Genomic DNA, 20,876 nt, shown 5'->3' on the forward strand with positions numbered 1-20,876 from the left:
CCAACTTTTGATTTTGGTTCAGGTTGGGATCTCCTGGTCCTTGGGAATGAGCCCTGTGTTGGGCTCTGTGTTGGGCATGGGAGCCTACCTGGGAGTCTCACTCTCCCTCTCCCCTGACCCCTGTGCATGCGCTCTTTAAAATAGATGAATACATCTTAAAAACAAAACAAAACAAAAAACCCAAGGAAGTGGTTGAGTATAGTGTCTGGAAAGGGTTGATGTAAAATAAGGCAAGAAAAATGTGTCCTAGGGCCACAGAAAAGCCTCTGTGAGGCTTGTCTAGGAGGGCACTGAGTATTTAACCTGGTCTAGTCAAAATATTTTCTCCTTGAAAAACAGGATTCTTTCAAGTAAATTCATGACAAACACCCAATAAAGCACTGCTCCTGATTTTCACTGCGAAAACCATCCTTTGCTTTTTGGTATCATTTTGTCTCTGTTGATGGCGTTGTTAACATACCTGGGAGATGCTGACACGGTGTCAGAGCTGTTGTGTCTACAGATGCTTACTTGCCCCTTCAGCTTTTATAGTTTGCAGTAATAAACAAGTTTAAAATGGCTTTGGCCTGATAACCCAATTATTTTCTTCTGGCTACTGGAACCTATGAAAATTTATTTTATACTCAGTAGTTACTTAATCATGGGAGATTCTTTTCTCTCCAGTTTCTTTTCTTTTTTTTCTTTCCCCAGTCAGTTTCAACCTTTGATTCAGTGAGAATGAGTTGAAGCGAACCCTGATATCCCACCTTCGGGAATTCCCACCAAAATGTCTGAGGGGAGTGGATCTGGGGGCTCAAGTGTTACAAAGCTCTCTCCGAGGTTGTTGGAACAAACACCTGCTGGTCTGGCTGTCAAAGAGTGGGGAGGCTTCCAGGTGAGTGTGTTTGAGAATGCTGAGAAATCCATGAGCTACAGAAAGAATGGAGGGGGATCCCTGGGTGGCGCAGCGGTTTGGCGCCTGCCTTTGGCCCAGGGCGCGATCCTGGAGACCCGGGATCGAATCCCACATCAGGCTCCCGGTGCATGGAGCCTGCTTCTCCCTCTGCCTGTGTCTCTGCCTCTCTCTCTCTCTCTCTCTCTCTCTCTCTCTCTCTGTGACTATCATAAATAAATACAAACTTAAAAAAAAAAAATTAAAAAAAAAAAAAAAAAGAAAGAATGGAGCCTCTTTGCCTGGGGGCCCCTCACCTGGCCTTAATAAAAGGAAAGGCTTTAGGTGCCCGCGTGGCTCATCAGTCAAGCGACTGCCTTCTGCTCAGGTGATGATCCCAGGGTGTCCTGCATCAGGCTCCCTGCTCAGCGGAGAATCTGCTCCTTCTTCTCCTTCTACCCTTCCCCCTTGTTCACGCACACACATACTCTTTAAAATAAATAAAATCTGTAACAACAACAAAACCAAAAAACCAGGAAATCTAACTTAATTCAGAGGGCATCACTTGCTAACTTTTCCTGAAGTGCAGTCAGTAGACCAGTAGCACTAGCATCACCTGGCACCTCCTAGCAATGGAGAATTCTCAGCCCGATGTCAGGTGCCTTGTGCACACTGAAGTTTAAGTAGTGAGCTCCTGGCTGCAGTTGAGTGCTCCAGGAACACTAGCCAGCTGTTCTAGTGACACAGGAGCAGGGCAAGGACTAGCAGTCTCATTACCTTTATGCTTCTGCAGGGCCTTCTGGGTGGACTGCAGCACAGACTCATGGAACTGATGTGCAAACTCTTCCGCCATGAAGGGCTCCCATGGCTTGCTCTTCCCATTGATGCTGTGGGACAGTGGCACGGGAATGTCCTTGGGCGCAGGGCCCCGGATGTAATGAAGCATGCTCAGGCTCTTCTTGCCCCCAGGGGCCTCGTTCAGCCTAGCCTTCTCGCTGCTGGCAGGAGCGGGCTCCTGGACCCGCGACAGCTCCTGGGGCCGGAGCTGCTCCGGTCTCCCAGGCTCCGTGGCCTTTGCGACGTCAGACAAGGAAGCAGCAACACCCACAGGCTTCTCCATATCCAGAGAGGCTTGCTGCGTGGCTGGTTCTTTTAGAGACAGAAAGTGAGGAAAATGTTAAGAGCGGCAAGTGAACAGGCGGACCCTGACCTCTAGAGCTTACATTTAATAAAGACCTAGTGCAAAGAACCAAGACTCAGGGGGCCGTTTAATTAAATGCCAGTGAGCGTGTGCGGTCGGAAGGTGGGGCTATGTTCAGCAGCAAGTCCATCCTTGAAAGGCGCCCCAGGAAGGCATCTAAGAAGAAAGAGAATCTGAAGGAAGAAGCAAGTCACTTCAGGTCACCTAAAAGGTAGACGTTACATGGCCCAACTGGATAAGAAAGACGATGTTAGGATCTGAGAACAGGGCCAGACCATCAAGATTTCCTGCTCAGAAGCACAGCGAGGTTTAACCGAAGCCAAGAGAGAGAAAGGTGTGAAAGCAGGTGTCGGAGAAGCCTGCAGGGCAGAACAAGCAAGAAAGAGATGACGGAGAAGAGTGTCAACGTGAGGCCGGCAGGAGCAGCAGCGCCGGAGCAGCAGGCGCCGGAACCTGGGGCACGGGCTCCAGAGGGGTGGCCGGCCGGTGGCTGTGACTACATGAACCGACCGCAGACAGCCCTGTGGAACCGGGACCCTCCCCATTGGCTCCCAGCCTGGACTTCCCACTCTCCTGTTCCATCCTGAACACAGCTTTCCCCAACTGTGCTGGGAGCTTTGTGCGGAAGACAGAGACAGACACACAGAGAGAAACACATTCGGTTTCCAAGAGGAAAGACTGATGACGAAGGCCTTGAATGGTTGCCTCTGACCTCGGGCATCCCTCAGGACAGTCCCAGGCGGTGGCGGAGGAAGGGGCTGTCCTTCCCGCCCTGGGCCTTACCGCTCAGGGAGACAGCAGGACTGTCCCTCGGAGAGTTCCTGAGTGGGTCTGCCACTGCTGCGGACAGTGCCTTCTGCTTCATGGCATGGAGCATTTCAACAAGTTTCTCTTTGTCTATGAGAAAAGCAGCCTGAGATTAACAACACAGTTGCATCACTGCTGAGAGGGAAGGGGAGCAGGCTTCTAGCCCAAGCCGTCACTGGCAGGTGCAAGTCCTTTAAATCAAGAAGAGCAAAGCAAGGACCAAGGGGAACAGGCTGTGTTTAAAGGAAGAAACTTTCATTTTAGGGTTAGCTCAGATTCTGCTCAGCTTTTGCTACAGAGCATTCTAGATGCATTCCAAAAATAGCTGTGTGCATACATCAAAATAATGGGTTCCCGTGATCTTCAGAGGTGACTTCCGACACTATTCTTATTTAAAAGACTCAGGCACACAAAAGCTCCCAACAAAAGGAACAACCGTGAAGATCCACACAGCACCTCTGGGAGCATGGGCTGCTTCCAGGCACATTCCTCTCCCCTACAGCTCTTGGCACACGTGCACAAGTCCCAGCAAGGCTGCCATCTACTGAAACGGAACCAGACCCCCGTGACGCCCACCACTGTGAGTTCCTGTTGTGGTGGCACTTGTTACCAACTGACACCGAAGTGCCTGCATCACTGGTGGCTTCCTCTAGGAATTAAGTCAGGCAAAAAGATGCTTGTTACAAACAAGATTATGGCTGTTCCCAGGGACAGGTGCCAGTGATCAATGAGTCACTGCCTCTTTAAGAGAATGCGCAGGTTCCAGTTTAAGGTTAAAGGCGAAAAGCACACGGCTACACCCCACTAATGAAGTAAGTGGAAGCAAGTATGTGACCAGTAACACTTCTGCTTTCCTTCTGACTTCCTTCCAGAGAAGTGACAACCTAGGTATCAGCAAGTTGGACTTAGAAGCATGGAAATGAGCATCGAGACAGGTGGAGTTCTCACCTGAACTCACTTCCTGGCACTAAGTGAGGTATGGGCCAGACCAAGGAAGGGGAGGCGAGAATGTGCTCAGACCGCACCACCCCTCCTGTGCTATGGACTCCAGCCTGAAAAGGTGGCCCCAACATGGCCCTTGGTGGCCAGATGGACCTGGAAGCACCTTCCAGGGCAAGCTGTCCCATTCACAGCATATGCTGGCTCTGCCTGGCCACCACAGGCCACCCCGAGCCTCCTGCTGTCAGAACGCAAAGCTCTGTGGGCCACGGCAGCACCTGCCAAGAGTAAACAGCCACTACCTGCAGGATGGTGCACTGCGACCCTGCGCCCAGGAGTCGCCCCACTTGCTGCCTGAAGCACTGGGAGGTCTGACAAGTGACAAGAGCAGCCGTCAAAAGCAGGCTTTACACACAGAACACATGGCACCAAGCCTTCAGTCCTGCACAGGATGTGACAAGAGATATGCCCTCCAAGGAGGGGAATTTGCATTTTGGATGGAGAGAAAGTCGATGCTGGAGCGATACTGGGGTAGGCCCGTGCAAGCAAAGTAGCTGCCTCCTTGGGGGCCAGAGGGAATAGAAAGAGCCCCAGGATGAAGTGGTTTTAGATCCTACCAGGAGTGTGGGCATGGAACATTCCCAGGAGCCCACGGCCCCTGCTTCTCCAGAAGCTTGTGGCCGCAGAGTGACCCGACCCCACGAGGCCCACACTAGGCTGTACCTTTCCTCTTCTCGGCACTGATGTGAGTCAGGTTGAAGATGGTCAGGAACTTCTTCTTCTCTTCGAAGTTTGGGCTGTTGTTCATCTCATCAGGACTGTAGCGGGTGGACAGTGCCAGTCTCGGTGAAGGCGTCTGCCGCTTGTTCTGAATCGTCGGGGGTGACGGGCTTCGCTCCCTCAGCATCCGCCGCCGCTTCCTCCGCTTCTGGGTCAGCAACTCCTCCTTCTGCTGTTGGGTGGTCAAGCCAAAAAGTTGCAAAAACTCTAGCTTCTAGATTGGGAAAGAAAACAAATGAGTTTGAAACCACTGGCAGTGGCATGCTTCCACTGTCCCAGGGGCTCCCTCCTGGGGTCCATGCAGCCCATGAGCTGTGGCCAACTCCACACTGGGCCACAGACGCGGAAGACCCTGACGGCGCTTCCAGACAACCTGCAGTCAATGGGAATGGAGGGGTGCAGGGGTTCCTAGCAAATGAGGGGCTGCCCGGGACAGTGGGAGGGAAGCCAAGAAGCAGAAAGTGATGGGGGCACCAGAGGCCCCACCCACAACCTGTCACACGGGGACGAGATTCCAGATACCTCGGAGGACGTGTCCAGCTTGAGGGGCGGCTGCTCGGCCACGCAGCGGAGGTGGGCCCTGACCTCCTCCTCGTCACTCTCATCGTAAGAGTCGTCCAGGTCGTAGTAGTATCCTGGGGACAAGAAAGGACTGTTGGGCTGGGCAAGGAGCCTCATCCTACAGTGGATGCACACAGGGGGCCCCTCTGTGACACGTACAGAAGCACGCATCAGACCAAGACCTGCAGGCCTCCCTGACCACCCCAAAACCCCAGATTCCTTTTATCCCAGGTGGAAACATGCATTAACCCCTAGTCCTAGGATTTTAGCACTTTATAGGGATGGCTGGTGAGGGGTGAGGGTGGAGACGGCAGGAGGCAGATGCCAGGCTTCCTTTGGACCCCAAGTGATGAGGCTGAGGTGGCCTGAACGGACATGATCTCTCTGCAGGGAATCATTCATCCCACAGGCCTGGGGCCGTGTCCATGGCAACCCAAGGCTGTGTGTGCACATCCACTCCCCTCCTGCTGTGGCCATCTGGGTCCACTACCCAGGAGGGGCCAGGCATACTCAGGTCCCCACCTAAGGCAGAGAATGTGCACAGAAACTCACGTAGAAAGCAGCAGCACCCCTGCACCGAGGGCACTGGATGGGGCACTCCCTCATTCTCCCTCACAAGACAAGTGGCGGAGAAAAATACTTTTGGGGCCTTAAATCTAGCCTAGAGCAAGAACCCTGGGAAGACCTGGCCCTGGTCCCAGCTTCTGGCTAAGAGACTGATTTCAATAGGACTCGTTTCTAGCAGGAAAAAAACAAAAAAAAAAACAAAAAAAAAACTGGTCTGGAGCAACCTCTGACCCCTCCTGGTCAGACAGGGTGTGCAAGTAGGAGACAGCCAAGGGTACCTTGGACCTGCTGGCTGACAGTCCCGCCCCCACCAGCGCCCTTCCCACTGCAGGAGCAGGGAGGGAAGGGGGCCAGATCTGTCCCTGCCCTACCCCCACCGAGGATGGCAACCCCTGAGGAGCCCCCACTGGGCCCAGGCCTGTTCTCTCGACAGCCTCCTCCTCTGTTATGCTGCGCTATTAATATTTAAAATCGTCTTATTAGCCTCTGTTCATTATTTATTAATCATGCGTGTCTGTGGAACTATTCTTCCAGAGAGCTTTGATTTGGCTTTTTGGGACAATTTGCACTGTAGCAGGACCGGCAGGGGCCCCAAGTCTGTCTCCCCAGCAGAGGTTGTCAGGTAGCAACACAGAAGCCAATGAACTTGCTCCCTGAGCCCACAGCAGGAATCAGGAGTGGGAGGAGGGCTGGCACTGCTGCCCCCCGGTCCCAGGAGGTCAGAGCCCCCAGAGAGACCACACCTTTCTCCTGGGCCTCACGCCGCCTGCGCTCCTCCAGGTCCAGCTTGCTGACCAGCCTCCGCCGTTGCTGCAGGAACTCATCGTAGATGTAGGCGGGGTCGGGGCCCCGTGGGGCTGCAGGCCGGTAGGGCGAGCCTGGCTTCAGGGGCCCAGTGAGATCCCCAAAGGGGGCGGGCTGGGTGAGGGAGGCCCGCTGCTGGCCCAGGATGGTCTGGGTGGACTTCTCGAGCTCAGCCAGGAAGGGCCCGGGCCCGTGAGGAAAGGCCTGGTGCTCCAGGTTCCCTGCCTCTCTTGGGGGTGGCTGGTACTTGTCCAGGGGGGTGGCCTCTCGCTTCCGGGGCCCCTCCTCCGCCTTTTCTGGGCAGTAGACCCGTTCCACCTTCACCAGTGGGACGGCTGCCTGGCGGCTGGACTCAAACGGAGCGGGATGGCTGTGCAGGGGGTGGCTCTCAGGGGCCCGCCGCGTCTCCAGAGTGCTGTCCATCAGGGATACTGGGTTCCAGAGGCCCGTGGGCACAGAGTGGTGCTGGGGCTTGGGCGAGATGAGTGGCGGGGGCCCGCCAAAGTGCTGCGGGGGGTCTCGGGTGCCCGGGTCTGGACGGTTCGGTCCCGGCCTAGGGAGTGAACAGAGCAGGCCGTGGTCAAGATGGCAGCCACCCAGGCCACCGCCTCTAAGAACCCTTGACAGACTGTTACCCACGGACTCCACTCCCCCTCCACACAGCTGGAGGCAGGTATGTGTAGTCCCTGCTTTTGAGAGGACACAGGCTCACAGCTGACACTGCTTGCTGAGGACAGAGACAGCCTCAGGCCAGACCCGCTTGCTCCCATTTCTCACCCGTGACCTCCCAATAGCTCCTTCCGTTCCACCACTTCCTGAATTCCTGTGAACTCTGTGTAAGGACAGACCCTCACCTTTGTTTTCCATGGGGAGACCCACTGCGAAGAGAATAAAGACACGGCTCTGATGCCAAAAGTATGGCCTTCGTACTGGCCCCCCCGCTCCACACGTGCCAGGCAGTGGACAGATGCAGAAGGCAGGCCGGCCTTCAGGGGGGCCGCCTTCTCTCTCCCGGGAGTCTGCCCCAGCCCAGTGGGGCAGGGGAGACCTGCTTTCAGGGTGATCCTCACAGCTAGGGTGGATCTGTGCTGTTGCCAAACTGCAGTGGTCCCCATCAGAATGGCAGCAACCCCACATGGCCCCAAAGCGGCAGCTACACCCAAAGGGTCTCCATGGAGCCAAGCCACTTGCTGGAGCACAGCACCCCTACACTCAGGCAGGGCGGGAACCGGAGGGGACCTTCTATCGGGTAAGATGCTCTGCCTCTATCACAGCAGGCTTCCAGAGCTCTCCCCACCCAGCCAAGGAGGCGGGACACTGAACCGTAGCCACCAAGTTACTCCCAAATGCAGGCTGGGAGAAACACCCCCCCCGCCCCCCCCCCGCCGCCGTGCCACTGCACCTCTGATCAGCAGAGTACAAAAGGGAACCATATCAAGAAGCCATGTGTCCTTAAGTAAACAGCCAAGGAATAAAACCCGTTAGGAGAATAAATATTTCATGCACTGGAGCCAAGCACTGAATGGTTTTCTAGCTCGGAACACAAGGGCCAGTCAGATGTCAAATTCACGCTGCTGTAAGGCCAAGTGTGCTGCCAGCTGCTGTGGGGACCACGGAGGCCAGGAGAGGCGGCTGGGGGCCCGATGCCGCCCTGGTGCCCGAGGGCTGCATGGGGCTGCTAGGTCCGGAGGCAGGGGATGCCTCTGCTGGGGACAAAGGTGCTGGGATCCCCAGGCCTTGGGCAGACGAAGACTCCCATGGGAGTCAGGACACCCAGATCTTATCAGGAGGTGCCGAGGTGTTTTGGCTCCCAGTCCCTGGGGCGTGAGGAGTTAGAGGAGCAGAGGTCAGCTCACTGGCAGATGAGACCTTCTCGCCTCTGAGAAGCCTCAGAGAAGCAGAGGGACACTCCCTGTGGCCGCGGTGGGCAGTGTAGGCCGTCGGCTGCGGGGGTGCCATTTCCCCCGGTCACAGCAGATCAGCCAAGCGGATCCCCACCGCCGCCCTACTCAACGGCAGACGGTAGGGCTGCCAAACAGGCCAGCAGCGCCCAGGGCACAGTCGGCCAAAAGCTGAAGCAAAGAGAGGGAAGGAGCATGTGGACGTTGAAAAAGTCTGTGACCCTGATGGCATCCAGACATTTAGAGCTAGAGAGACACTCTCAAATCTTCTCACCCGGCTTCATTTGTGCAAAACTGGGGAAACTGAGGCTGGAATTCTTGTCCCTGAGACGAGGCCAAGCTCTTTCTGCTAACTCTGGCTGATGAGCCCTGGTGGGATGCAGGGTGGGGCAGGGCACACTAGATGACAGCCAGACCAACAGGTAGGAGTGAGGAGGCTGGGGGGCTCTAGATGTAGGAAGGGGCCCAACGACGGGCATGAAGGCCTCCCGAGGGGTTCCAGGATGGGGTTGGGAAATGGGTACTATTTATTGCAATAGCAATAAACCTAATTTCTTATTTAAATAAAAATTAAACACTGTCTCGTTTCTCATTAAAAAATGTTTGGGCTTGAAAGCAGAGGCAGACAGAAAGAACTGGTGTAATCATCAATAAAAGCTTCTCTCATCCCCTCTAGGCGCCACGACTTGGCAGGGACTCGGGGAAGGCCCCCCACTCTGGCCGGCACCGTCACTTCAGCACAGGCATCTCCGAGCGCCTCTTTTCCCTGCTCAAGAGTCTGTGCTCCCTCGCAGGCCAACTGAAGGTGTCCCACAAATGGTGGCTGGCAACAGGAGAATGCAAGTGTGAAGACACCCTCTCCCACCCGGGGGTTCCCCGGTGCGCCCAGACCCGGCGGGCCCCACCTGGCGCTCTCCGGCCTGTGCTCCGCCTCCGTGGGCACCGGGGGCCGGCCCATGTCCAGGTGCTGCTCCAGCACCTGCTGCCGGAATTCTGACACCTGAGACTGCCGGTCCTCCTTCTCCTGCCGCAGGCGCCGCTGCCGCGCCAGCCACTTCTCCTCCTCGTTGGTGCGCTGGATGAGCAGGGCCGTGGCGGCGCTGCTGCCCGGCAGCGAGAAGATGCTGTGGTTGGAGAGGAGGCTGGGCACGGTGTGGTGGGGGGCGGGCGCGGGATGCAAGGGGTGCTGCACGGGCTTCGGTGCTTGCAGGCCCGCCTCCTTCAGCTTCTCTGTGGGGAGAGAAAGGCCGCCACGGCGGGATCTCAGAGCTGCGGGCCGGTCCACACGTCCCCGCTGTCTCCCACTGCCACCTGCCCCTCTCGCCAGGGCAGACGACCTCCGGGGATGCTCGCTGGCGGTGGGCACTGCTCCCAGTCGGACCCACCGGAGTGCCGCAGCGGGCTCGCACTGGCTCACAACGGCAGGCTGACTTCTCTACCACCACGCACACCGGTTAGCGAGCCGTTCCCAGGGCTGATTAAGTATATTCCCAATGAAGCAGCCGACGTTCAAGACAAAGGTAAAGAACACTCAAAACCCACCCCTCGCTTCCTAACGCTTTCACTGCAGTTTACTACTGCGTGCAGCACCCCGAGGAGAGCTCCATCTCTCGTACTCCTATTGGGGGCCACCGGGCACGTCTCCCCAGCTCCCAGCCCTGACCTCACATTTGTAGCCTGAAATGGGCCCTGTAGCGCGCGCCTGCCCACAGGTCGCCGGCCACGCGGTACCTGCTCGGGTCGGGGTCAGCTGCTCCGAGGGCTTGCCCCGCTCCTCGGGGGCGTGGGCCCGCAGCCCGTGCAGCTCAGCCACCGGCAGGAAGGCCGGCTCCAGCGCCTTGGCCGCCAGCAGCTCCTTCTCACGGGCCCGCTGCTCCCGCTGGCGCTCCAGCTCCCGCTCCCGTTCCTTCTCCCGCTCGCGTTCCAGCTCCTTCTCCCGCTCGCGCTCCTTCTCCCGCTCTCGCTCACGCTCCTTCTCCCGCTCGCGGTCAGCTTCCCGCTCGCGCTCCCGCCTCAGCTCCTCATCCAGCTGCAGCCTGTGGGCGAGTGGAAAGAGGTGGTGACAACCGCTGTGCTGGTGCAGGGGGGACCAGGAAACCCCCCCAAGGGGAGACTGGCACCGTGACCTGCACCCCGACAGCAGGTTCGCAGGGCTCTCTGCTTTTATGAACTCCCCAAGAGACTCCAAGTTCCCCGGACCAAAAGCCACCCGCCCAACTCCCCAAGCCTCAGCAGCTCACACCAGGAGGCCGGTGTCTGACAACAGCGCTGCCAGGTACCAGCAAGGAGCTCCAACTGCAGCACCTGTCACTGCCCACCTCGCAGGTGCGCAGACCAAGGACACGTGTACTAGCCCAAGCACGCATGAGCCAGGCTCTGACGTGGGCTGTGCTGCACTCTGTCAGGGCGGGAGGAGCAGGGACACCCCAGCCCAGGACGCAGCTTACCTCTCGGCACTGAGGCTGGACATCCGCTCTGAGTGCAGCGCTGCCAGGGACGAGTGGGAGAGCTCAGGGGGATAGCGGACCCCGGAGAGGTGGAGATGCATAGCCGACGGGTGCAGGGGAGGCAGGGAGCCGGGCGTGGGAATGGGGTAGAAAGGGGACCGTAGGGCTGACAAGCAGTAGGAGTCATCCATCCTGTGCAGAGAAGGTAGGGGCCAGGTGAGAAGCAAAGCCAGAGAAGGCAAAGCCCGGGCCCATCTCAACAGACCCCCCAGCCAGGTAGGAGTGTTGACGTGAGTGCGGCAGACAGGACAGAGGCCGGGAGTCTCCCCAAAGGCCCTGAGAGACTGCCTGCCACGCTGCAGCCCAGCCAGGACCCTCCCAGGCCCGAGCAGCAGGCCCCCTGGGAGCAGCCCGCTCTACCGACGGGCGGGCTAGGAATTGGGAGGCTCCTCCACCCAGCAGAGATGAGGGACACACCTTCCCCGGGCCGTCTCAGTTACGCAGCAAAGGGGTGGCTCCACTAGGTGAAGACGCGCCGTGCCAGCAGCAGGCCCACAAGGAAATGGGGGAGCGTCTGGCAGAGGGACAGCATGGATGAAGGGGGCACTCCCGGGGGCAAACCCCTGCTGGCAACTTGGAAGGCTGGTGGCTGCACTGAGACATGGAGCCTGGTACAGGGCATGAGGGCATGGGGGCAACAGCCCCGGGGACTCACTGGGGGGCAGAGAGCTCACCTGAAGGCCGGGTGGGGGAACGGGTGTGGGGCCAGGTAGCTGGGGTGGTAGTAGGCAGCGGCCGCAGCGGCTGGGTCCAGGCCAAGGGGAGGCAGGGAGGACATGCGGAGGTCCTCGGTGGTGTGGTAAGGCCGGAAGCTCCTCAGGTAGTCCTCGGTGACCGTGCTGGGGGGCACCACGTGGTGCACGGGCCGCTGGAGGCTGCAGGTGAGGACACGTGGATGAGTGAAAGATGTGGTGAGCAGGGCTCCTGCGCCAGGCTGGGCAACAGGCCAGTCTCCCCACACACCCCTGTTCCCGCCGCCGCCAGAACAAGGGGTCTCCAGAGACAGGTCCTGGCCTCTGCAAACAAGACGTGGGCAGTGGCTGCTCCTCGGGCCTGCCATCCATGGCCTGGAGGAACCCCTGGCTCCAAGGGCTCAGAACAGGGGCTCGGGTGGGGTCGGAGAGCCAGCCGCCATCTCACCGTGGAAACGGACAGCAGGCACAGACGGGGCTGCAGGCCCGGGGCTCAGCCACCATCTGGCAGCTCTCAGGCTCAGCTGGTACAGACCCACCGCCGGGCACTGCCGCTAGAGCCTCCGGGATCCAGACCCCAAGCACATGTGCACCCCCCCCAACCCCCCGGCCTCCAATCTGCAGACTTACTTGAGTGGTGGGAAGCGTGAGTCCTGCACCACAGAGCTGGGGGAGATGCCGAAAGGGTAGGGGGTGCTGAGCAGGTGGGAGGGGATGGCTGGGCCCCCTGCCTTCTCCTGGGGCAGCGGGGGCTCCACGATGAGGCGCTCCCGACCACTGCTGCTGCCCCGAGAGCCGGCGTCCTGCTGGAGGACAGAGAGCACTGGGTCAGGACAGGGCCGCGGGGCAGGAGCCGGCTCAGACTGCTGACAACGCAAGGCCGGGGCTCCCCAGGCTCAGAGAGGCTCCCGTTCTGGAGGACTTTCCTTAAGGGTTTCTACCCAGACCTGGGGTGCGCACAGGAGGGAGCAAGCATGGTGAGGTGGTGAGACGGGAGGGCACAGGTTCTCATGCCGGGCAGGACGGGAACCCATCTGATTGCCGGGGCCATGGAAACAAGCGCCCACAAGGGGACACAGCACAGTCCCCACCTCGAGCCAACACCCATGTCTTCCCAGTGTGCGTTTCTCACAGCGCCATGCCAGCTCTGAACCCAAACCCAGGGACGACGTGGTTCCAGCAACCCCAGAAAGTGAGCTCTACTCTGCAGCAGGGAGCAGCAGAACCAGCCAGAGCCCCGCGCGCTGATCACCAAGCATGCACAGACGACCCCCAGGGGCTGAAGCGTCAGCTGTGCTGACAGCTGCCAGCACGCGTCACAGATACCTCGGCCCCCTGGCGCCCACAGAGAGTCACAGCCGAGAAGCTGGCACTGCCCCCAGGCTGAACACGCCAGCCTAACCCCCCTGCCAGCCCCTGGGGTAGCCCTGGCACCAGCCACAGTAGGCAGCTGTGGCACCCAACTGGTCAGACCTGTCTGGGGACACCTCTGTACACACTGGGGGTGGGCCGTGGCCCTGCTGACCCCAGACTCCTGGACATACAGAGGGACCTGGTGGGGAGGCAGACCCTGGGAAACCAGAGAAGGGGGATGCTCAAGACAGGAAGAGGGGGGAGCAACAGGAGCCCCTACCACGGCCAGGGCAGGAGTGTCTGTCTAGCCCCGAGAGCACACACCACCCACAGTTGTGAGCGCTCCTGTCATTTACATGGCTAAAGGGAGCCACGTAAATTGGGGGGGGGGGGGGGGACGCTCCATCATTGGGACAGCCCTTCTCAGCCCAAGGGAGGTCACCACTAGCCCAGGTCCGACCTTGGCCACACGGGTTCCAAGGTGGTGGCTGCAGCCTCCCCTGACCCCGAGAGCTCCTGGGCCAGGTCCCTCCTTCACCTGGCTGGACCACCAGGCCCACCCCCAGCAGGCAGCAAACGGGGATCGGGAGACAGCAGGTGGCAGTCATGGGGGTCACAGCCCAGCATGTCCACCCAAATCCACGGTAGTTCCCCTGTGCCACCAAACAAGCAGCACACCTTGAAAACAAGCGGGCGGGGGGTGGGGGGCCCTAGGTGGCTCACTGGTTGAGTGTCTGCCTTTGGCTTGGGGTGTGATCCCAGGATCCTGGGATTGAGTCCTGTATCGGGCTCCCTGCCTGGAGCCTGCTTCTCCCTCTGCCTGTGTCTCTGCTTCTCTCTGTCTCTCATGAATAAATAAATAAAATCTTAGAAAAAAGGGGGGAACCACAACGCTTGGACCACGTCTCCTCAACAAGGCAAAAACTGGAGAACACGTCTAAGAACGATCGCTGGACACACAGAGGCTGAGCCCCGTCCCCGGAGGAGATACCCCCCAGTCCTGGCTCGGCCATGGCTGAGGTTCTCTGTTCTCTGGTACAGTTGGGGGTGCAAGCTGCAGAGCCCCCAGTTTATCACTGGGCTGCGCACTCTAATCGCACCCCCCCAACCCCCAGCAGCCACTGCCAGCCCGTGGACGAGGCGGGGCAGGCAGTAGAGGAGGGCCTGGACTGTGCCAGGCCACCACCGCGCCCTCTCTGGCCTTCCAGAAGACACATCCGTGATAATTAATTGAAGGAGACAAGCCGCTGATTGGAATTTTTAATGAGCAGCAACATCTGTTCCTGCCTGCACGCTGGCATGGCCGCCCTGCTCACAGTGGGGTCCTTGCAGGTTCACGAACTCTGACTTGCCCTTCCCCGAAGGGGCGTTCACGTGGCAGGTATCAAGGAGACACGGGCACGCACAGCAACAGCCTGGGTCAGAGTGAGCAGATGAGAGCTCCCATCTCCCAGCAATCCAGAGACTTCCATATAGGGCCCACACCTGGCCACAGGTCCTACAGATGGCTGTGGGGACAGCAGGATGGGCTCCTGCCTAGCCTTAGTGTGGACACAGCTCCCATCTGGTCCTACAGACCCTAGGACACCCATCACTGTCCTGTGCCTCAGTTTCCCCACCTGCCAAGGGTGCCAATCACAGCATCAGCTCCTGGTGCGACAGGGACAGATGCACGGACATAAAGGGGATGCAGGGTGAAGGGCCCGCACATCTCCCGCCCACACTAGCGTCTCGGCGGCTGTTTGCAGGTCAGGGCTTGCTGGGTCCTCCCACACGCCTGTCGCCTGCCGCCTGGCACAGGGCCGGGCTTGCACGGGTGCCCTACACCAACCTGCTGTAGTGCTCTGTTCCTCACCGGGGCCGCTGTGGGGTAGGGAAGGCCCCGTGCCTGTGGCCTGGGACAGGCTGGACGGGCCACACCCTCTGGATGGGGACGCGGCAGTGGGCGTGCAAAGCTCACCAGCTGCCAGGGCAGGATGGAGATGGTAGCCAAGGGGCTGGACCATCAACCCAGGACAGCAGAATCCCTGGAGGGAGTCGTCGACCCAAGGGCACTGGGGACAAGCCCCAGACCGCGCTCAGCAGACCAGGCCGCCACCTGCTCCCACGTGCCTCGGGCGCCGTTCACGGAATCAAAGAGCAAAGCCTCGCACCCCGGGCTGCCCCGGCCACGTGGGAGGGGCCCTGAGCGCACCGTCCCCAGAAGCCCCTTGTCCCCTGAGTGGACAGGGGAGACAAAGCCCTGCTGGAAGGCGGCCGGGCCAGATGGCACCTTCCCGCCGGCGGCGGAGGATAAACAAGGCGCTGGAGAGCCGGGGGGAGGGGCCGGCGGGCAGGCAGGGGGCTCTGCGGGCTGGACCCGCGCGCCTCCGGTCCGGCTGGAGCCCTGCCAAGCCCTGCCAAGCCCGCGACGGGCACCTGGGAGCGAGGCCGGCCCCCCCGGGGGCGCACAGACACTGCCCGGCAGAGAGGGGCTGGGGCGGGCCCAGGCAGCAGCCCCCAAGCCGGGCCACCCCGGGGCACCCCAAGAGCGGGCCGGGCTCCCCACTGCCGTTCCGGCAGACAGGCGAGCGTCAAGGAGCATCTGGGGGCAGCTTTTATTTCTGAGCTGCGGCTGCAGGCACAGCTGTACAGATGAAGGGAGGACGAGGGGGAGGCTGGGAGGCAGGGAGGGAGGGAAATCCTTCATTCTCTGGTGATTAGAGAGGGTTCCAGTCAGGCAGGCAGGACATGCCCTGTTAGCTCTAAAATAGACCATTTCTCATTCCAGCCGGCTTTCGCAGCCCCCACTACCTGGGAAACGGGACCCTGGCGACCCTGGTGACTGACGGGCCCAGAGCCCCGCCCCCACGACTCCCCACCTGGCGGGATGCCCCCCCTCCAGCCCCTCCCCAGAAGGATTACATTCTCCACTGAGCCTTTGTGCGGAGCTGATGAGCCATACATCATCTGCTAATCCAGTTCCCTTCCCGCCGCCCTCCCTGGTGGCATTAGTGTTTCATTAAGCGACGCGGCGGTAAATGGCTGCAGCAGATCTATCACGGCCCTTTCTCTGGGGTTACTAAACGTTCCTGAGGCAGGCAGGACCCTCGGAGGGGAATACTCGGGAGGCTTCCTCTAGTCCGGGCCGACAGGGTGGGAGGGAAGCCCCTCCGGGGCAGGCAAAGGGGACGCTGTGGGCCACGGCGGTGGGAGGCTGTCACCAGCCAGCGCTGAGCAGGACACGGCCAGCAGGACCCAGGGACCACCCGGGGCCGAGGGAGGCAGGGTGCTGGGGCCCTGAGGTCAAGGCGGGTCGCCAGGTGGCTGACAGTAAGAGGCAAGGAGCCCCCCTGGAGGCAGGAGATGCTGGTGAAGACCACTCATCTCCGTCAAACCAAGGCCAGCTCGGGGGTCTCCAAACCCCTCTGGCTGGCACCTGCCCGCCAGGCCCTACCCAGGCTCTCTCACCCCCAAACTGCACACAGAACAGAGCCAAGAGTCAAGACAGCAGCGTCGAGATGCGCACAGGGGCCACACCCAGCCTACAGCTATATCTAGAATTCAGGGATCCTCACTGTGTGCCAGGGCCTCCCCGAGGGCCAGCCCCTCCTCTGTGGACAGAGGCTGGCTGTCCCCGAGCCCCAGGGCAGAGAAAACACAGATCCCCCATGATGACGGGTATGAGTGGCCCTGGTGCCCACCGGACTCTCCACTTCCATTTTCCTTCTGGTTTAATTAGTATTTCGGAGTATGGCCACCCCACTGGGAACCCAGAAGGGAAAGACGGCCATTGCCCCCCTCCCCGCAGCCCCTGCTGGGAACACCCAGGTGTTGGAGGGGTGGAGGTGGGGAGGGCGGTCAGGCGGGGCAGGCGACAAAGGAGCGCTCCCAGGACCCTCTGCGGGGCAGCCCCCTCCCACCTGCCAGGTAGCCGTGCAGGGAGCCCCCAGAGTACGGGGGTGGGACATCTGGAAGTTAAGACGGAAACGGGAAATCAGGGCACATGAATCTGCGCACGGGCATCTTCCCTACTTGGATCCTTGTCGGGGCGGTGGGTGATCACAGCCATGACGTGCAAACACCATTTTAAGCACCTCACACAGGCCTACGGGGCCGAGCTGTGTCCCACCAAGATTCTCAAGTTGGAGGGCCTTTTTCGAGGTAAGGTCGGCCCTGATCCAACAGGACCAGTGTCATCGAGAAAGGAGATCAGGATGCAGAGGCACAGAGGGAGGTCTGTGCAAGGACACAGGGAGAAGGCGGCGCCCGCGGGCCCAGGAGAAAGGCCCAGGGGGAAGCAGGCCTGCCCACGGCGGAGGGCTCGGACTCCCGGCCTCCAGAGACACAAAGCATCAACGTGTCCTTTGAACCCCTGGTCCCTGGCCTGACTGTAGCCACCTGACCGACATCCTCGGATTTTCCTCCAACACACACCAGACCGTCCAGGTGAGTGTGCTGTTGTCCTGCTCTTCAGAGGAGACAGGCTCACAAGAGTGAGTCGCGGTGAGGGGTTTCACCCCCAGGTGTTGTCCTTCCCAGCACCTGGGACCCCAGCAACTCACCTGCCGGCTCTCGCTCCTCCAGACGCCATTGACGGTCTTGGTCGGGGCGATGGTCACCACAGGGGGCGTGCTGGGCACACTGTGGCCCCCAGGGGGGACGATGATAGGGCCCATGGGCACACGCTTGGGCGTGCTGGCGGGGGAGCTGTGGTTGGTGGCCGGCGAGGACACGGGGGACGATTCGCTGCTGAGTGAAGACCCTGTGGGAGAAAGGATAGGTAGCATGAGCAGGGGTCATGCTCGGCCCGTGGGCCCAGCAGGGGCACAAGGTCCCGGGCACTCCAGCTCCCAGGGCCGGTCACCCTAGCCCCAAGCCCCAAAGGAGGGCAGAGAGCCAGGGGCGCAAGCAGGGTGGGCAGGAAGGGGGAACCATCCTGCTGGATGCGGATGGAGACACCAGCCCCAGCAGAGTGGGCATGCTTACAGTGCAGGTGGGGGCCGCCTCCCACACCCCAGGCTGGGTGGAACCTGCTCGACACACCAACAAGACGCTCCCCCAACGTGAGGCTGGAGCAGAGAGTGGGGGCAAGACCCACAGGCTCCCAACAGGGCCCCAGGCCCTCCGTGTGCTTGCGGGTGGAGAGGTCACAGGGAAAGGTGCGAAGACGGTGCCCTGGTGGCCAGCACGTTGCGTGGGCCTGGCAGGGGCGGGGGTTCCTGGACATGGAAAAGTGGCCACGGAAGACTCATCATTTTTTCTTAGATATCAACTGCAATCTATTCTTAAGTTTTAAAAATTGAGAAGATCTAATTCACCATTTAAAGCATAAAGGTCACTGGTTTCTAGTACATTCAGAGTCGTGCAACCCCCACTACCTGACTCCAGATCACCACCATCACCCCAGCATAGCCCAGCGTCACTCCTGGAGGACAACCCACTGTCCCCTTGGAGGTGGTGTGGAGGGGACAGAGCTGGCTGGGGGGGCGGGGAGGCAGGGCGTGGATGCGGGGTGGACACGGCTGAGAGGAAAAGCACCCCGGGGTCCCAGGGCAGGAGGCTCAGGGGTGCAGCCAGGCGGGCCAGCTGCTTAGGTCAATGGCTGCTCCCCCTGCGACGGTGCTGAGTGGAGGGGTGGAGTGTGAGCAAGGTGGGAATCCTGTTCAGGTGCGTCCTGCTCCCCAGGCCGTGTCCTCCAGCAGGCACCCGCCTTGCTGAGGGGCAGCTGGAGCACAGGCAGGGCCCAGCCAGGGCCCAGTGACGTCCACGGCGCACACACATCCACCCCGCACTCTGCGGGGAACAAGCCCCACACATGCCCACAGAGTGGCAGTCCATGGACACTGGCTCACGCCGCCCAAGTCCCTGTCACAGATCCCAGGAGGACCCCACTCCATCTGAAAGCATGAGAGCCTCTGGGGCCGCGTGGAGGGGTACACACTCACCCATGGCTGGGGGTGGGGGTGGGGAGACAGAGGGGTTCAGGCTGAGCAGAATAAGGAGGCCACTGCTGACAAGAGGCGACCTGGGACATGCCCCATCTTGCTCTTGGACTCAAAGGGCAAACACTGACCCTTTTGAAGGTCCCCGTGGGCACCTCTTGTTTGCAAGAGCCCGGCCTGGGTAGGAGGGTGGGAAGCAGGTCAGCAGAGACACCCCCTCTCAGAAGGAGAATCCCATCGGCGTTCAGGCATCCTGCTGGAGTTTGCTCCAACCCTGCCTTGTTCCCGGGGTCGTGGGACCCCCACTGTGTCTTCACACCACCTCATGTGCCATGCTCACGTTCCCAAATGGAACCTTTGTGTTGGGGGTGGGTGGTCAGGGCAGCCTATGGCTCACGGGCGGGCGCTGACAGCCTCCCGACTGCCAAGGCGTCACTGCAGTGGATCTATCTTCCTGTCCCCGAGGCCCTGGCCAGCCAAGCGTGGCCTCAGCAGGGCAGCGAGGAAGGAGAGCGGCTGGACATAGAGGCCCCAGCGACATCAGGACAGAGCCTTGCCCTGAGCAAGTTGCTCTTGTCCAGGACTCTTCAACATGACTCCCTAGCCTTGTACCCGACATGTACAACTGTACAAGGCAGCCCCATGAGGGGGCACCCAGTCCTAACCCCACAGGCCAAGCGCCAGAGCCGCCCAGCAGCATGTTCTGCTCAGCAATATCAAGTACAGCACGGAGGCCACATGTCCCTCACTCCTGGATCCACCTGTCCGTGCTTGGCCAGGGAGGCAAACGAGGAGCTTCCTGAGGGCTGCTGGCCTGAACCGTGACCCCCGATTCCCCAGATGAAGCAGCAACCACAGCCCCCACCCCAAGGATCCTGCAACCCCAAGTTGGCCAGACCAAGCCTGGCTCTGCTGCCCGCGAACTTGGGTGAGGTCTGAATCTCCTAGTCAGATGTCACCACCACCAGGGGAGAGCTAACAGCGCACAACGCTGGCCACCTTCCCTTCCCAGCGGGGACAGCCTGAGGTTTTGAAACAAGCTACGTCTGGCCAAGGCAGTGACCTTTGCGTCCAGCACCCAAAACCGGTTTCAGGACGGCCACAGGGATGGAGGTGGGGATGTGTCACAGGCAGATCCAGCCAGTCCTGAGGGCAGAGCCGCCCGGCTGGAAAGTGACCTCCCTGAGGTTCCAGAATGGCCCTCGGGGGCTGGTGGGCGGCCGCTGGAGAGATGGAGAGAGATCTGGGTGGCTAGTCCTGGATCCTCACCCAGGCTTGTGCAACTCTGCAAAAGTGGCTGCATCTTCTCAAGGCCATCTGCCCACCTGGCCCAGCAGCCTCATACTGGGGCACGCACCCAGCAAAGCAGGGCTGACGCCCACCAGACATGGCGAGGGGGCTGGACACAGGGCCCATGCTCGGGCTGGAGGGACCGCCCCGCCTCCCTCCACGGGGGCAGGAAGCAGCACGCGTCGCGGCCACGCCAGCGGGTCACACAAACACCACCAAGCGAGGACAGACGGCTAATGCAGACAGGTCGGAATGCAGACGGTCCCACCCGCCGAGGCACAGAGGGAGAGCAGGGGGCGGTTTCCTGACACAGGGGGGTCACTCTGAGAAGCTGTCCCACTGGACACCGATGACCTGTGAGCTTTGCTGTAGGTTATTTAGATCTTGATGAAAAGTTCCACTTGCATTCTTGAAAAAAACAAACCTAAATAGGGAATCTTTTCCTTAAATGAGAACTTCATGGAAGCTCTACTGCTCTTCTTTCTGGGTGGCAGTGGCTTTACGGAGGTGATCCCCACACCGGAGAATGCCCCCATTTCAAGTGTGGGTTCAAGGGTCCCGGCGCATTCACAGCAGGGTGGCCATCCCCCAGGAAAGGAAGCCGGGCCCCTCGGCCCCCACCCCTCAATTTGCATGGTCTCCAAGGATGTGCCTACTCTGCGTGGTTCCTATGAACCAT

The 20,876-nt window shown here is 60.1% G+C and overlaps 2 protein-coding genes across 6 annotated transcripts in view; one reads left to right on the forward strand and one right to left on the reverse strand.

Moving 5' to 3' along the window:
- Positions 1 to 6,208, forward strand: part of GINS2 (GINS complex subunit 2) — a 30,530-nt gene extending 24,322 nt beyond the window's left edge. Inside the window, exons 7-8 of the mRNA XM_038538126.1 lie at positions 691 to 874; positions 1,665 to 6,208. The gene's annotated coding sequence lies outside the window, so the exon portion shown is untranslated. The remainder of the gene's footprint in view (positions 1 to 690; positions 875 to 1,664) is intronic.
- GSE1 (Gse1 coiled-coil protein) overlaps positions 1 to 20,876 on the reverse strand; it is a 413,704-nt gene that overhangs the window by 8,764 nt on the left and 384,064 nt on the right. For 2 of the 5 annotated variants that reach the window (XM_038538123.1, XM_038538119.1), the window contains 11 exons: positions 17,528 to 17,727; positions 12,261 to 12,436; positions 11,613 to 11,813; positions 10,879 to 11,070; positions 10,163 to 10,467; positions 9,337 to 9,661; positions 6,470 to 7,083; positions 5,121 to 5,233; positions 4,542 to 4,812; positions 2,856 to 2,969; positions 1,649 to 2,020 (listed from right to left, as the gene is read on the reverse strand). In XM_038538123.1, the coding sequence (XP_038394051.1) occupies positions 1,649 to 2,020; positions 2,856 to 2,969; positions 4,542 to 4,812; positions 5,121 to 5,233; positions 6,470 to 7,083; positions 9,337 to 9,661; positions 10,163 to 10,467; positions 10,879 to 11,070; positions 11,613 to 11,813; positions 12,261 to 12,436; positions 17,528 to 17,727 (2,883 nt within the window). The remainder of the gene's footprint in view (positions 1 to 1,648; positions 2,021 to 2,855; positions 2,970 to 4,541; positions 4,813 to 5,120; positions 5,234 to 6,469; positions 7,084 to 9,336; positions 9,662 to 10,162; positions 10,468 to 10,878; positions 11,071 to 11,612; positions 11,814 to 12,260; positions 12,437 to 17,527; positions 17,728 to 20,876) is intronic. The other 3 variants (XM_038538121.1, XM_038538120.1, XM_038538122.1) reach the window with 3 other exon arrangements.

Source organism: Canis lupus, chromosome 5 (assembly GCF_011100685.1).
Source record: "Canis lupus familiaris isolate Mischka breed German Shepherd chromosome 5, alternate assembly UU_Cfam_GSD_1.0, whole genome shotgun sequence".
In the NCBI taxonomy this organism is placed as follows: domain Eukaryota; kingdom Metazoa; phylum Chordata; class Mammalia; order Carnivora; family Canidae; genus Canis; species Canis lupus.